Below are 17,511 nucleotides of genomic sequence, written 5' to 3' on the forward strand. Positions count from 1 at the left end.
ATGCCTTTAATTATACTTCTTTTTCCCTACATTTGGCTCAAAATCAGGTCATGCTGTCCAGTGTGGGTTTTTTACATTTTAGTTTTCACTCCCAGTGAACAGGTGATAAGAGTTATTACAAAAGCCTGTTGTCTTAACAAATTCAAGTTCTTATTATAAAAAGACAAGTTAAGGCTGTTTATGAAGGTAAAAATGCACAGTACATAATAGTAATCTCTAATTTTTTTATGACTTTGTCTTACTATCTTGTCTTTTTTCTCTTTATTTTTACTGGGGTGTGATGTACTGGAAGGAAAGGCCGTTCCTTATTAACATGATAAAAAACTTGATTTTAGGAACATGTATTATTTATAACAAAATAAACATTTATTCCCTGTATTTCAAGAAGCAGTATGTTAACTGTTTTTCCCATGGTTATGATTCTACTTAAGATGCCATCATCAAAGATGTAAAGATGGGTGCTATGTTTTGTTCAGTTTTATGTTTAATTCCAGGAAGGGAAGCATAAGAAAAAAATGAGAAGTGATGCGTCTCTTCATATAAGTGCACATTCTCCGTTAATAAAATTTACAAATTATACATATCATTAGGTCTTTTATTTCCTCATATGGGTATGTTATGGTTTCATCCAACTTTCCATTGGGGTTACCAAGACCCGCTTGGTAAAGCTTATGCCTATTGATGATAAATGTGCTTTAGAATAAAGCCATGGGCTGCTCAAGGTCAGCAGACTACAAATTGAAAACCACTGGTTCAATACCATGATTTGGTATCTCCTTTTCATCTCTTAGCATGTTACTCAGACTGGAAATCACAGTGCATCCAAAAGAAAAAAGAAATAAATTTCTGTTTTGTCTTAAGCTCTTAGATCCCACTCTTTGAAGTCATATCAAATAAAGGCCTAACAAGGGTGGTGGTAGGGTCTGATAAATTTTGCAGGAAAAGGAAATGCTAAGGAGATTCAGACACAAAAATTATCAACAGTAGTTATTATCTTTTAACATTTCCTTTAAATGAGAAAAAATACTTAAGAAAATCTCTATGGTACTGTTTGTACTGTTTAGTTGTCATCCTCCATCAACTTACCTTGTACTTTGTGCTTCAGATTACTCCATCAAGTTACGTTTGACCTTGTACATGAGTGATCATAGTTGAGGTTAGTCAAGAGTGTTCATATGAACGTGGTTATTAGAGTGTCGTTGTTCTCAGTCTGTAGAGGATGCCCTATTACTATTTCAATTTATTTTGTAGTCTTTAACAAAAAGTACTTACCTCTACCTAAAATCTTCTGTAAGTGCAGGGAAGAAAATGCTCAGAAGTCACATACACATGGATTTCTCATGATGGGGGCTTTGCTGGTCTCTGTTAAAGTCTGTGGCTGTTAGCAAAAGGAAGCCAGAGACCTTCATGATCCTCCACAGTGCAGTGGGCAAAGGAAAAGAGCTGTGACTGGAAGTAATGCTCCCTTTGGTGGTTGGCAACTAGCTTTTGAAATGAGAGCTACTTAATTCCCATTTCACATCAATTATTAAAGCATAGGTGATCGCCTAATTAAAAAAAAAGTCATTATCTCCTAATTTATGAACTCATTTATGAACTTCTACTCATCAGCTTCATTCTATTATATATTAATATTTTCCCTTTGTTGGTTAGGTTCAAATCTCAAACATACTCTTCCCTTGTTGCCTAGGAAATTATCACTCATGGCAGAGCTAGAAGCTTCTTCTAACTGCCTTTTTTTGGAGAATTGTCATTTATATAAGTCTTCGTTGCAGGGGGAGGTACATTTTGCAGACCAGAATTAATACACTTACCGTGTGCCAACAATGCAGAGGCTGGATATACAGAGGACTTAAAATGATGACATTTACATTTCTTTTTTTTGAATGAATGAGCATTCAAAGAAAAGGAAAAGAAATTTGAAAACTGTATTAGCATAATGTTATAGAATCATCTTAAATATGATTATTATGTGATAAGTACTGCACGAAGTCCTATCATTAAAAATCAATGAAGTCATGTAGGTAATCTCTGAATTTAGACAGAAGCTGTAGCATTTTGAGGCTTTAATGCAGCTATCTGTATGATATGACTCATTCTCAACTGGGGCTTCTAGGTACTACTGTAAGTTAAATAATGATGTGCGAAATTACTCTCCAGACAGAAAGAAGCCTTGCCCATATGATCATGTCATTTCAATTACATTTTTTTCTGAATTATTGAATCATAACAAATAGGAAATTTCGAAGTTTATGAACAAAATTGTTTCTCATACAAATGACTGACCTCCTAAAATAAAACGCACCTGCTTATGTAGAAATTCATATGTATTAGTCTTCAAGCTCCAGTATCTGTATTGGTCTTTCTGAAATGTTAATATTGAATGGAAGCAGATGTAAGTCTTTTTCTTAGTGTTCAGAAATGTCATGGAGGTATTTCAGGAGGAATGTGTTTTCTTTGTTTTCAGATCATGCCAAGGTAGCCGCATCTCTGTTTCACTACTGGATTACAGATATCCTTCCTGTGAAGAACAGGAAATAAAGCCTTGCCCCTGTGCCCATATGCACAGGATTAAAATTTAATATACAAACTCTTAATCAAGTAGCAATTGTTCAGGAAGAGCAGTGTCAATACGCATTCTACACCTTCAGGTAAATGAATTACTTTTCTGTGTTACAAACTCCAGAAGACAATAAAGGTATAACTACAATGGGACTTTTGTGATTGGTTGGTCAAGAGTGTGGCCTGAGTCTTCAGCTGCATTAATATGTACATTTCACTTTAGGATAAGTGGATAGGGTAGGATAACTTAACTGGAATGATAAAGTCTCTATCAGGTATTTTGTTTTAGAAGTATAGTATTATTTTTTTTGTTTGTAAATTTATCATTCCTCTCTGGAAGTTATATTTCTTGACTTTTTTTGTATGTCTGCTTGTCTGGAAAACAGAACTATATTTTTTTATATTTAAACCTAAGCAACAAAATGTCTGAGGAATGTATTTTTGCTGAATAAACTGCTAAATTGTCAAAATAGATATGTTTCTACATGTGGGTCATGTAGGTCCTGTTTGCAGTTATGCAGAAACTTGGATGGCATTTTCAGAACTACTCCATGGCTCAGCCTGTTACAATCCAGCAGGTTTCACTGACTGCAGAGTTATGGGACTGGGTTCTCTCTCCCTGATTACTGTGTAATCTGTCTACTACTGTGTAATACTTCTGCTATTTAATTTAACCAAGTGTAGATACTACAGTAAGTAATATCCATGGTTGTAAAATGTTTCGGAATTGTGAAGATAAAAGTGCTTTGTGAGAGGCTCTTCTCTCCACTGTATCATTCATCGGGTAAGTGATACAGAGCAAACCATGTTTTATGCATAGGTGTGTTAGTTTTGTCATTAGTAAGATAGCGACAACATATTTAATTCCCCCAAGATGTGCTTGGAGATGTACTACTGATGAGACTATATAAACATTGCATGGGTTTTGTTGCTTTGTTTTTTCTGTTTTATTATATTGCCTGATACATCCTGTGGCAAGGCATTGGTTTAGTGATGCTCAGAATTTGTAATAAAAATACAGTCATACCTCTTTCTCATTAATTGAAGAAATTAAAAGGGGTTTGGTAATACACCAAATGACTGCAGGTGCAGAAAAACCAGTCTTATTGCTGAGCAATAAGTGCAGTTCTGAAGAACTTGAGTTTGGTCTGTATCTGCTAGGAAAGGTCTATAAACCAGCCTTTGCAGAGGGGAAACTAGCAGTGTGTTCCCTGTTTTAATGCCCCTAAATTGCTAACACATAGGCATTGAACTGTAGCTATGACTTTTCACTGAGATCCTCTGTGCTTCAGTCCCACATCTGGAGAAAGAAGAAAACATGACTTGAATGTGAAGCACCTAGATACTCTCTTAACTGACTCATGGGAAATGAGTCACTTCATCCTCACTTTAAGGTTTGAATGTCACACAGTAAATGAGGCCTAGGAACTGCAAAAAAGGATGCACAAACACTCATTAGGTAAACATCATCTGTCCTAAACACTGAATATGAAAAAAATAAATGAGGTCATGTAATTAAAGACAGACTTTTGAAACACAAGTACAAAAGAGATCAAACTAGGACCACAAAAATAACTGTACTGTCTGCATTTCCTGATACTTGAGTGACTGTGCTGAGAGATAAGGCTGCTGCCTTGGGTAGACCCCAGGACCTGGTGATTCCTCCTACTTGTCCTCTGGATCCCAGGTTGGTGTATCCAGAGATCTGGATGTCAGTGTAGATGACTCCAGTTTCCACGTTTCTAAGTTCAAACAGTAGCAATGCTTAAGCACACAGCTCAGGGAGACACACACACACACACACACACACACACAATGCTCACGTGGCTGATTGTGCAGCCCTTTGATCCCTTGAATAGCAGGACCGCCACTCTCCTATCCCTGCCCGGACTCTGGGCCCTCATGCCTGCTCTGTGGCTCTCCTGGACACCAGCTAGTCCAGCCTGGAACACACTACCACACGTTCACACACTCGTCTCACAAGCACTCATGCACTTGCGTCACAGCTTCGTTTATTGCTTTAATTTCTCTTATTTATTACTTCTCTTTCAGTGCTTGGCCATTTCTCATAATCATACAATGACTTGAGTTAGAAGTGACATAAAGATCATCAAGTTCCAGCCCCCCTGCCGTGGTCAGGGGTACCTTCCACTAGACCAGGTTGCTCAATATTAAAGTGATTTTTAAAATTCAACTGAATTTTAATAGCTGCATATAGATGAGCCGATTTTGATATCTTTGCCGAACAGAAATATTTTCACAGAATCACAGAATGGGTAAGATTGGAAGGGACCACAGTGGGGTTACCTGGTCCAGCCTCACTGCTCAAGCAGGGTAAAATTTTGTACTATTCCAGTGAGTAAAAGTTTGCAGGTCAAAAATGTACTTTTCTTGAATCAGGTAATAATGGAGAAAAGATTACTTTTGGTCTTTCTTTTTTTCCCTTTGCTTTTAGCACTGTAAGAGCCTTATATTCTGTGGAGAAATCAGCTGGTCCCAGCTAATCAAGCCCAGGAGCAGTTTCTGAGCATAGCCAGTTACTCAGTGATATCTGATGTCTTTGCAAATGACCTGTGATAGGAGCTGAGTCTTACACCTACCAAACCTGCCACTCTTGCACTAACAGGGATTATGAAGAGGATAAAGTATGCTAAAGAGTTTAGAAAATTGGACCAAATTCAAGCAGATAAATTGTAGATCGTCATTGTAGATAAATGCAATTGAATAAGAGTGTATTTGTTTCTGAAACAAATGTGCCAGACAATGGTGTGCTGAACTGCAACATGCCTGAGGACACATCAAAGCAATGCACAAAAGAACATAGCAGAAAGATCTAGTTTAAAAGCAAAAGAAATGGACATTACTCATAGTTTAAATTAGGCAATGTACTAAAAATGGCAGGGATTCCATATTTGACATCCTATTTGAAGTCAAAAAGATTTCATACGTCACAATTTTAATACCTGGTCACTTTTCTGCACTGCTTCTCTAAAAGAAATTGTGCTCAATCTTACACCTTTGCAAGTTTATTTGAGCAGTGGTATAACAATGTGGCTGAGATACAAAAACTGAAAAATTTAAATTAATATCCACTAGTGAACACTGTTTTTCATTTCACTATACATGGCTCCTTCAACATAGCAATGAAACATTTATCCCTTTAGATTTTCATGCTAAACTTATAAATGGCAAAGGAGATGGCCTTGAATTTTTGCTTCTTCAGCATCATTCAGTTTCATGAATGTGCTGCATCGTGTGGAATTTCTGAAACATGGAAGAGTTTTTGAAGTGGATTTTGCATCAGAATACTTCTGGCTAAACTGTACACACACTATTATTAGCATATTTCAAACTTCCATGAAGACAGAACTTTAAAATTTTAGACTCTAAGAGTAGGAAGAATTTAAGGATCAACTGGAATGTAACATGATTGTGTCTTCACAGGTTAACTTTCTAGTTTACATAATTGAACAATGCACCGTAAGTAAGGAGCAGCAGCACAGTGGGAGAGAAATCAGGCTCTGATAGGCAGTGGTCCCTTACCTGCATGTACAAGGAAGACCACAGAGGCTGAAGTCATTTAAAGCATCTGTAGTAATGAATAAGCTGGTCACTTGTATGCAAGGGTATGAGTTCAAAGCCATTATCTCTATATATAGGTACATGTTTTATTCTTAAAATTGCCTGTAAGACCTTAATTTTTCTCTTTTGTGGAAATGTAATATGGGAATCAATCTCTAATGTTACAGATTTTTACTGCTTTGTAATTGGTGCAATATTTTATGTAGTGCTTTACAATCATGTAGAGTTATAAATTCCTTAATGTGTTTTCTATGACAGCTGGCTTTTCTCTCCTGCACCAGTGTAGGGAGTTACTACTCAATAGGCTGAATGTCTGAAATGACATCTGGGGGGGGGGGAAAACTTTAAAAAAAAAAAAAAACAAGAAAGAAAACCAACAACAACAAAAGCAAACCAAAAAAAACAAACAAACAAATGGCAGCATGAAGGCAGAAGATTTTTAAGCTGTCTTTCACCAAAGAAAACTTATTTCACCCAGTAATACCATGTATAACATAAAACCATTCCACAGACGTAGAGTGGAAAGAGTGTGTTATGCATGTACAATGTGCTACACATTGGGCATAATAAGAGAGAGGTAGTGCAAAAGATGGCAATCTGTATGATTGGGAAAACGTACTATATTTAATATTTAGGGAAACCTCAGGTTATAGCTATGCAGGTTTTGTAGTTAATTGTTTCAGCCCTGGATTGCTCGCTCCTAAGGAGGGCTGTATTGCACATGTTTATGCAGCTAATTAAGTTTTACTCTTTACTGTTTTATGCACTGCAGTGCATCTGAGTAAATTTTGTTTGTTTTAAACTGTTAGATGTATGCAGGACTAAGGCGAGGGGGGACATATGTATTTAAAAAAAAGCAGAAATTTAGATGCTGTATGTGTTTACTATCTCTAAGAATCTAGGAAAAAACTATATATTCTATGATTATTTGAAACTGCATATGCACCATAGTTAGTGAAGGTCAAATATATAGCTTTAATAAGGATGTTCTCCAAGTTGAATGCTTAACTTTATAGAATTAATAGTATGTAGTCATTTTAATGAGCTCCATACTCTGGTAAAGTGTATAGCAAGCTGTAGTTCTCTTTTATATTCTTACTGCAAGGCTGCATCCTGTTTTAGGATACATAATGGACAAAAAAGAAGTGTAATCTAAGATTGAAGAGGAGTACACAAAAGCAGAACGAAAGAATCTTTGGTTCAATACTTACTTTTCTTTTGCATCAACTCCAGGCAGCTATAGGTTGTATCAAGTAGAGGCTGCCTTCTTCACTTTCAAGATCTTTGCCAGTCTTCTTCATCCCTCATTCAGTGCACAGATGATTCCTCCATCCCTTTCAGCCTCTGGTATTAACTTCCATCACCCATTTGCCATACTTGCAGTATGCAAGTCTACAGTGCAATCTTTCCATTGTCTTCCCTTCCTTCTTTAAAGCTCTCTTTTGCTGTGATCCTTGCCAAAACCTTGGCCACAGCCTGGTCAGTATGGTGCTAGGACAACTGCCTACTATGGTGACCAATGTTGCCTTATTGTCTGTGTCCTCCCACATCAATCTCTCTGTTTTCACCCCTGTTTTCTCCTTTCCTAAATGAGTAGCAGTTTGATGCAGGATTTGCCTTGCCGCACAGCACCAGTACAGCCAGTTGCTATCACATCTGAGATGACAGTGTGCTCAGGAAATGTAATAGGCCTATCCACAATGGAGAACATGCTTGAATATGTGAGCAAGGCTGCTGATAGTTTAAAGTGGCGTCATAATTTTACATTGCACATGTGATCAGTTTGGAGGCAATGTTCTTCTGCAGCTGGCTAAGGAGAGCTTGGAGGCATGCAGGGTGGGATTTGTTTCTCCTGACTTCAGATGTCTGCACTATAGCTTTTACCATCTGAGCTGCCTATCCTAAAGAACTTTCTAATCCCTGGGATTAAATAGCCTGATATAACTGCTGCTAGATATCTATTTTAGAATTGGAACAGTGGTACCAGTGGGATAATTTAGGGCTTTATGTTGATTGGTATGGAAGCATAAATAGGTAAGTCATGAAAACATCTGCATTGCAGACATCTGGATCTTGTTAAAAAAAAAAAGAAAGAAAAAAGAAATGAAAAAAGGTCGTTTACTGCGTCTGAGAAAAGGACAGGAATGTGTGTGTTGCATGACCAAAACATCACTTGCTCCTGATGCTGGTCTGGCAGTGGCAAGCTCTTTCAGGTTGCACGGGGCTGTGACCCCCTCTCCTTGATGTTTTCATGGCTTCTTTTGTGAAGCTACTGCTGGGGAGTGGTAAAAAGGAAAAGGAGAAAAAGAGTAAGGAGCTGTGGTAAAGCTGTGCCTGGAATTCACCCAGCATAAACTGAGGAGATGCTTCTCCTGTTCTTCTTGTTCCCTTCATGTGATCATGCACAAAGCAGCCTCTACCATTTCCCAGGTGGACTCAGTAAAAGCTTGCTATGTGATTCATTCCTCCTCCCAGTGACAATAATCAAGTGGAAGTGACTATAAATGTGCAAAAGAATAAATGTGCTAGGAATACCACATTGATCAGCCACTACCTAGATTCTACAGAAGGAATCAATACCAAATATGTTTTTCTTCAGAATCACAGGTGTAATCACTGAACTCTGTAGACATAATGATAGCTGTTTGATCTCTGTCTGGGATGTGGGAGCTTAAAATGAAGGTCATGTTCAAATCTGATTGGAATTCAGGGAAAGCTGTTTGGCTTATTACCATGACTATAGTGCTGGATTCTATTTACATTGGTAAACAGTTTAAAATACTTGACATGTTATTCAATTAAATCTGTGATTGCACTCTGACAGACCAAAGTTCATTGATTTTTCCAACCACATTAAACTAAGTACATGGCACAGTGTTTCATTTAGCCTGTCTGCTTAACCCTTTCACCTTAATTCAATTACACAGAATAAAATTAATGTGTAAAATATTAAATAACTCTAAATTTCTAAATTAGAAAGCATTGCAAGAATATATTCATCTCCATGGCTTCTGACATATATTATTACTGTGTGATTTACAATCTGCTATGGATCATGTTGTTATCCAGATGGCAAAAATCAGTCAGAACATTTTTTCTCTTTACTCATTCAGTAAATTGATAGATTCATGGAAGGTAAGACTGAAAAGGACATGAGATTATCTTCTCTGACCCCATCTAGATGCCTGGTCATAAATTTTCCCTTTACTTCAGGGTAAAGACCAGTCTGACAAAAGCACAATTTGTGGTTTTTTCTAAAGCAAGTCATGTTCAGAGACAGGCCAGCTTGATTTAAAGATGTCAAGGAATGAAGACTTAGCCCCTTCTTTAGTCATTTATTCCAGTACTCAATCACTTTCATGCTTAGAATCATGTGCCTTATTTTAAATTTGAATTTGTCTAGATTTATCTTTCAGCCATTAGTTCTTGGTGTGCTTTTCTTCACTACATTAAGTAGTCCCTCACTAGCCACTGTTTTCTGTCTGTGAAAGTTTTTGAACACTGTAATCAAGCTACAAGGCAACCTTCTTTTTGACACCCTAAGTATTATCTCTTTAAACTATTTGATTTAAGGCATTTTCTATAGCCTCCAACTTGGTTTTGTGTCTCTCTCATGCATTCTCTCCATTTTTTTCCCACCCTTTAGGAAACAAGTCTGCTGGAACTGGACATAGAAACTTAGCATTCATTTAAAATCTCAACAGTGCCAACTTTTGTACTTACTGTTTCATTGGTTTTGGATCAACTTCTTGCCATAGGATTGTATAGGAGGTCCATGTTGAATTATTTTTAATAGTAGACAAGTACTCTTGAAATTTATTGCTTTCAGGATTTAGTCATTGGTTCCATACTTAATGTTGGTAAATGTTTGTCTTTCTGTTTGGCCGAATTAACTTCAATTTTTTTTACTATGTCTAGATTAGTAAATTATGGATCCTTTTGTGTGCCTGTACTGCTTCCATTAGTATTGACTATCTGCTAATCTTGGTGACATCTGCAAAGTTTACCAGCAATGATGACGTTTTCTTCCAGATTATTGCTAAAAATGCTGAACATATCAAGTTCTAGTATTAATCTTTATGGGATTCAAAGAGAAATAACATTATTCAGTCATGATTCCCTGTCTGTACCTTCTTTTTGGAGACTGAAATAATCTAGTGGATTTCTACTGTATTTGACATGTATTTATTGTATTATATGCTCTTTTTGTTTTGATCAGAAAGTCATGAGGCACTGGGTATAATAGTTGTCAGCAAGTATTTCCTCAGTTTTCTACAAAAACAAGCTTTAATGTTTTTCAGATGAGGATAAGAATCCAAACTAAAGACACTGTACAAAAGACCCTCTAAAATTGTGTTTTAAAATATGTTCAGGGGGAAGCAGAACAATTGAAAAGTATTCAAAGTAAATAGGCTTTCAAATTTATCTTAGGTGTTTTCAATTTGTTGCTCTGCAGGGAATGATTTGCATTAGTTAAGAATGATTGTTGTGTAAGATTCTTTATTTTTAAACATCAAGGGAAAATTCATATTTTTTTCTTTTCCTGCAAGATGTGATCCATAGTTTTAGTTGCAAAGGTGTCTATTGTTTGTATTATCTGTTGTGTTGCGTTTCTTCCATCTGGTAGTTGAAGAAAGATCCCTGCAACAAGTTCATTAACTGGTGATGAATAAAACTGGTTTGAGATATGGAAGTTTGCTTGCAAAGTCGCCTTCACAGTTTTATAGTGGGATATGTAAATTTTCAGTTTCTTACAGAACCGGTTCTCTGAGCGGATTTGTAGGCTGCAGCACAGGCACGTTAACTGTCAGCATCAGCATGAGGTATCTAAACCCTAAGATAAGATCAATCTGAGGATTCATCAGAAATATTAATTGAACTGTGGCTGTATAAGCCCCTTCAGACAAACAACACAGAGCCTTCAGCTCCGAGGATTTGGCTCACTGCTAATACAGAACATTTTGCAGGATTCCAAAGGTTTCCTTAACTCTCCCCTGCACTGGAAGTCTTGGGGGAAAAAAGGCAGTGTTTCTGTCAAAATGTCCTGGTGCTATCCTTTCTATCAGTCTGATTCCTTTATGCATAAGCAAAAAACATCGAAGTTCAATATCAAGTCAAAAACAGTTCAGGTGTCCTTGTCAGGCTACCTGAAGCACAAAGACTTTGCTGACTGTTGTGTTTCTAAAAGTCTGCTCTCCATCAACTTTTTCCCTAATTTGCAAGGCCTTGCAAAGTGAAAAGTGGTCTCAAATCAACCTTGCAGGTACTACAGAGTGAGAATTTGAACATGGGCAGATCCTAGGAAGCAGCTGGCAACAGTGGCTTACTGAAGTGGTGTGAACAGGAGGGAAGGAGACAAAAGTGTAGCTTTTCCCTTGTAGGTTGCGATGGTGACCCACAGACCTGTTCTGCTCTGTGCTTGACAGCGTTCTCGTGGGTAACCTGAGACTTGTATTTTCAAATGAGAGCAGTGGAAAACTTGGGAGATAAGTCACAAAGATGAAATGACATTGAGCAAGTATTTCCAAGAGGATCATTTGTCATTTGAATAGCAACTATGGGACCACTCTGTCAACCTTGGTGCAGCTCCAGTTGTCCAAGGCTGATCATAGGAATTACTGGTGTCCTGCAATCATAGTTGCTTTGTACAGCAGTCTCTTGAATAGTATTTAGCGTGAAGCTAACCAAAGAAAAAAGCCTAAAATTATACAAAACCATAAAACTATCTTTTAGAAATCCAAACTAGGCCAGTCTTTGCCACTTTTTTTCTTGCTGAGCCTATAAACTGTCATTCTTTGTGAATAGCCAGATGTTGTGGTTTAACCACATTCAGCTCCTACTCACCACACAGCCACTCACTCTCCCCGATAGCAGGACAGAGGAGAGAATCAAAAGAGCAAAAGTGACAGTTTAAGGACAGTTTAATAGGTACAGCAAAAGCCACGTGCACAAGGAAAACAAAAGAATAAATTCTTTCCTTATCACAGGCAGACACGTGTTCAGCCATCCCCAGGGAAGCAGGGCTCCCTCAGATGTAATAGTGACAAATGCCATCACTCCAGATGGCCCCTCCTTTTTCCCCCAGCTTTACATACTGAGCATGACCCCATATGGGATTGGATATCCCCTGGATTAGTTGGGGTCAGCTGTCCCCTCCCAACTCTCTGTGCACCTCTAACCACCTCACTGGTGGGATGAGGTGAGGAACAGAAAAGGCCTTGATTTTTGGAGCAGTGCTCGGCAACAGTGAAAACATCCCCATATTGCTGTAGTGGGTTGACCCCAGCTGGATTCCAGACACCCACCAAAGCCTGTCTCTTGCTCCCCTCTGCAGCTGGACAGGGGAGAGAAAATACAACAAGGGGTTTGTGAGTTAAGGACCAGGAGAGATTGCTCATCAAATACCATCACAGGCAAGAGACTCAACTTGGGGATATTAAATGAATTTATTACTAAACAAATCAGCAGGATAATGAGAAGTAAAATAAATCTTAAAAACACTTTCCCCCAGCCCTCTCTCCTTCCCAGCTCTGCCTCCTCCCCCAGCAGCACAGGGAGATGGGAATGGGGGTTATGGTCGCAGGTTATTTCTGCCACTGCTCGGGGAGAGGAGTCCTTCCCCTGCTCCAGTGTGGGGTCCCTCCCAGAGGAGAGAGTTCTCTGTGAACTTCTCCAGCATGAGTCCATCCCATAGGCAACAATCCTCCCCAAGCTGCTGCAGTGTGGGTCACTCTGCCACGGGATGCAGTTCCTCAGGAACAGGCTGCTCCAGTGTGGGTTCCCCATGGGGTCACAAGTCCCTCCAGCAAACCTGCTCCAGCGTGGGCTCCTCTCTCCACAGGTCTGCAGGTCCCTGCCAGGAGCCTGCTCCAGCCTGGGCCTCCCATGGGGTCACAGCCTCCTCTCAGGCATCCACCTGCTCAGTCAGGGTGGGTCTTCTCCATGAGCTGCAGGTGGATGTGGATCTCTGCATCCCTGAGGATCCTCCATGGGCTGCAGGGACACAGCTGCCTCACCATGGGCTGCAGAGGAATTTCAGCTCTGGTGCCTGGAGCACCTCCTCCCCTCCTTCTGCACTGACCTTGGTGTCTGCAGAGCTGTCCCTCTCACATATTTTCACTCTGCTCTTCTCTGGTTGTAATTGCAGATGTGCTACAGATGTAACTTTTTTTTTGCCTTCTTAACTATGTTATCACAGAGGTGTTACTGTCATTCGTGATTGGCTCTGCCTTCGCTGGCAGTGGGTCCATCTTGGAGCTGTGTGGCATTGGCTCTGCTGGACATGGAGGAAGCTTCTGGCATCTTCTCACAGAAGCCCCTGCTGTAGCCCCTGCACTACTGAAACCTGGCCACACAAACCCAATACAATTATCAACCCTGTTTTCAGCACAAATCCAAAACAGCCCTACAGGAGCTACTGGCAATTAACCCTTCCCCAGTCAAAACCAGCACTCCAGGATATGCATGCCACCTGAAAACCCTGGCCAATCAAAGCATTCTACTGACAGTTGTTGTTCTTCTTTGGGTTCAAATCTGAGTCCATGGACCTGAATATTACCTCAGTGCATGGAATGGTGTGCTGGCAGTGCATTATGCCCTACAGCATTATTCATCCCCCTTCACAATCCAGCAGCCTGTGCTTTTGAACAAGTCATTACAACTGGGCATGCTGTGCTCTGGGATGCCCTAAGGCAGCAGAAATGCCTGCAATCCAGCTCAGTTCAACAGTATTGTGCACAAGGATATTAACTGTAAAACTGGCAATATTGCTTTGGTGCAGAGGCTTCCTTCAGGCACCCACAAGACAGATGGCTTTATCAGTACACAGCCATTCACCTCTGCATTGCAATTGGGAAGGAGTACAAGCAAATTTCCAACTATCTTTGCTAAGCAATTTTACAGCTGTCTATCTGAAATTAAAGCACCCTCTCTTGGTTGTGCTTTGCATTTTTATAGTGACTAGCAATCTTCTTTCTACAGTGCTGCATTCAGCCTTCCACTGGGTTTCTGATGCTCACAAAAATATGTGACACTAAGTTAATGAAGATGAGTGCTTCAGGCTGTAGGGATCCAAGTAAAGGAGAAATCTGTGTAATCTGTATAATTGGACACTTCTATAGGCAGTGTAAAAAACAAATCATCTCTAGCAGGGAAAGGCTTTTGTGTACAAGTTCTTAGGAGTGTATTGATCTGCACCTTGTGGAAGGTCTTTGTAGAGCCTATACGAAGGGCAGCTTCTCACCCACAGCCCATCAGTCCCATTCCTCCTGAACTGAATTGCACAGGTCTTTGGATAGGTATGATCCAAGGACTGAAGCAGTGGGTTTCTTGGTAACTGAGTGTCTGTCCCACTCAAATGAGTGGGAATCCGTTAACAGATCTCTTAAGTTGGAGTGATTTTCCATCAAACTCAAAACTGGTCAGAAGTAAATTTTAAGATGAAGCAATCAGGGCATGTGCACCCCTTGGCAATTGTAGTACCTGTGCTCCAGTTTTCAAATGAAGTCCAACTTCCTGTATGTGAGAGGTAAGAGTGAAACATCCTTAAAGAGTAGTACCACCTCTCCATCAGGGAAAAGCAGAGGGAGAGCTGAGATTTCTATAAGCTGTGAAGTGGGAGGAGTATACAGTCAGCTCTGAAAGCAACTTCCAGGTGGGAGAGTGCCACTGCAGTTCTTAGCTCATGGAGAAGCTCTGCACTGAAAGCAGTCTCTGCATTCAAACTGGAGAAGTCAATGTCTGATAATCAGTAAAGATCTTGTTGACAATGTTGTGATGCAGGAAAGAGGTAGAAAAACTCAAAGGATTTTTTTTTTCACCTTTGTATATTAGTGCAGTGAATCCGCATTCATTTCCTGCCTTGAAGAAGGTATATGGGAAGATGGAAGAAGCCCTCCATCTAACTGAGTTAGAAGAGAAAATCCCAACAGCTTGTGTTTTGACCCCTTTGTTTATCTGGGAAGGCTATGAAAGTCTTGGTAAAAACACAGGACTCCATACAGAGGAAGGAGGGAAGCAGGGAAGAAGAGTAGAAAGACACATATAATTTGAAGAGGCCTGTTTGCAGATTCTCATAAAGAAACTTTTCTTAGTTTTCTTTGGTTTTTGCCCTTTCCTGCAACTTTTCTAAGTCTACTTCATCCTTTCAAAGATGAGAGAACAAAAACTGCCCATGTTATTAAAAATCCTGGTTCACCGCACATTTTTTGAAGTGTGCTCTGGCTTGTTTTCTAGGGCTTTTCAAATAATTTGGTTGCTTTTTGGACCCCTTAATGGGTATGGAGCTGACATCTTCATGGTTTGTTTTTTAATTCATTAACAGACCTTACCAGTTTACATAAGTATGTCCATCATTTTTGCGATATCCTACATGGAATTTCATCTGCCATTTTATCTCAAGTTGTCCATGATCACAGTGCTTTTCTGCAGCTTTGCACAGTCAGCTTTTGATTTTAATCCCTGCGATAACTGTAATGGAATCAGCAGTCTCTGTTCTCCCATTATTCATCACCTTTTCCAGGTCATTTAAGACTTTGCTGAGCAGCACAGATCCTGGCAAAAAGTCCCAAAGGATTGTGTTGGTGATTTCCTTCCAGTGGGAAAACTGTATTCCTACTTTTTTCTCCATATTTTTTAATTGCTTATTCATTCAAATGAATTCAATCTTAGCCCATGAGACTTCCTTTTTAAGGGCTTTCTTTTTCTCCATTTAGTTGTAAAAAATGCACCTTAATACACCTTGTCTGCTTATTTGCCGATTCCTCCAAAAAAAAATGCCAGTAGGCTTGTGAAGTGTGTCTTCCTTTTACAGATGCTTAATGGAGTGCTTCCCAATATATTTTTCCACGTGTCTGCTCATTCTGTTCCTTGCAGTAGCTTCTACTGATTTGCTGAACAAGGACATCATGTTCACTCATCTGTAGTTCCTCAGATCACCCCTGGAATCCTTTGTAAAAATTAGTAATTTCCCCACCTTCCCATCCCCTGATACAGACGATTCCCAGGGAAAGGTTACACACTGCTGCTGGCAGTGGTGTTATTTCATCCTTCGATTGGTTTAGAGCTCTTAGGTGAATTCCATCTGGTCCTAGTGAGCTGTTAGCGTTGTGCCCTGGGAAATGTGATCTCTGAAGAGAGAACTCCATGCTAAGTCCAGTGGATCATACTTAAGTGCAAATGCTCACTGCTCTGACCCCCATTTTGTTTTCCACTCCTAGGTAATTTGAATTCTGTTCTGGTAATTCCTGCTTGGCCTCACAGTCAGACATCTACAACATCAGAATCAAGACCACCTAATGAAAAAATGTTATAGAAATGGTGCTCTTTGGATTAGTGTATTTGTCATGCTTTATTTCATATTTATTGCATAGATTTTTTTACCCCCTTCTTAAGTTCATGGAAGAATCTTGCAGTGTTCAGCTAGAGAGTTCACAACATAAGACATGTACCTTTACTAGGATTATGCCTAAAAATAGACTACCAATAGAGTTAAATACTCACAGCTATGCTGGTACAATGCCATGCCAGAAGTAATAGATGTCTGTTTAAGGGATTAGAACATTTATATAGGAAGACAGACAGTAAGGAGTGGGAACCATGTGCAATCAGCACTATGAAGAAAATTGCAAGGAACTGAAACAAGGGAACACACCAGAAAGCATGGAAGAACAAAAATTCAGCTAGCAAGGTTCCCACTAAAGCTATGTAATTTAATTAAAAGCTTTGAGGGATTTTCTGTCATACTTGGAAAGCTCAAGTAATTTGTATCTTCTTATATTTCAGTTTGAAGTCTTACAAGGGAATTTACAGACCTTTTGTGGTCTTGGTGGACTAATTCACTAGCCTGTTGCATTGGAGGCACACAGCATTCTGCAAAATACATTGAGGATGAATCAAAGCATTTAGAGTTTCTAAATCAGAAACCATTTTTGGATGATACATTGCCACTAAATGTAAGAAAATTTCCTAGGAGACCACTGTGGAAGACTTTAGAAGCCCTGGATGTTTAGACACATTTTCTAATTCTGGAATGGTAAATGTCAGTAAAATTGTACATTTTAATAATAGCTCTATGTGCCAGTTTGAGACAAATTTGGTGGAAAATATCCTCTGGTAGAAGGCAGGTTACAACCATCCCTCCCCCCCACCAGGTTTGGGGAAAAAAAAAATTTCCTTGGAGGAAAGTGAATAGGAAGAGAAACCTGGGAAGATTTCAGAGTCCTTCTGTAGGTGTGTCTCTTCCCTCTTCAGAGCTGGAGTTTGTTGTGGGGGGCCCCCCCTTCCGGGCAGGTGTAAGGTCTCCCGGTGAGGTTCTGATGTTCTGGTGTTCTAAACAGTTCCAGAAGAGAAGAAGAAGAAGCCAAAGTC

General features: G+C 39.4%; 1 protein-coding gene across 6 annotated transcripts in view; it reads left to right on the top strand.

Moving 5' to 3' along the window:
* The window catches only part of ERICH1 (glutamate rich 1), a 96,977-nt gene that overhangs the window by 67,407 nt on the left and 12,059 nt on the right, over positions 1-17,511 (top strand). For 4 of the 6 annotated variants that reach the window (XM_039568384.1, XM_039568386.1, XM_039568385.1 and 1 more), the window contains one exon: positions 2,468-2,651. In XM_039568384.1, the coding sequence (XP_039424318.1) occupies positions 2,468-2,541 (74 nt within the window). In that variant the 3' untranslated portion in view covers positions 2,542-2,651. Of the gene's footprint in view, positions 1-2,467; positions 2,652-9,790; positions 10,831-17,511 lie in introns of those variants that run through there. The other 2 variants (XM_039568387.1, XM_039568389.1) reach the window with 2 other exon arrangements.

Source organism: Corvus cornix, chromosome 3 (assembly GCF_000738735.6).
Source record: "Corvus cornix cornix isolate S_Up_H32 chromosome 3, ASM73873v5, whole genome shotgun sequence".
Taxonomy (NCBI): Eukaryota; Metazoa; Chordata; class Aves; order Passeriformes; family Corvidae; genus Corvus; species Corvus cornix.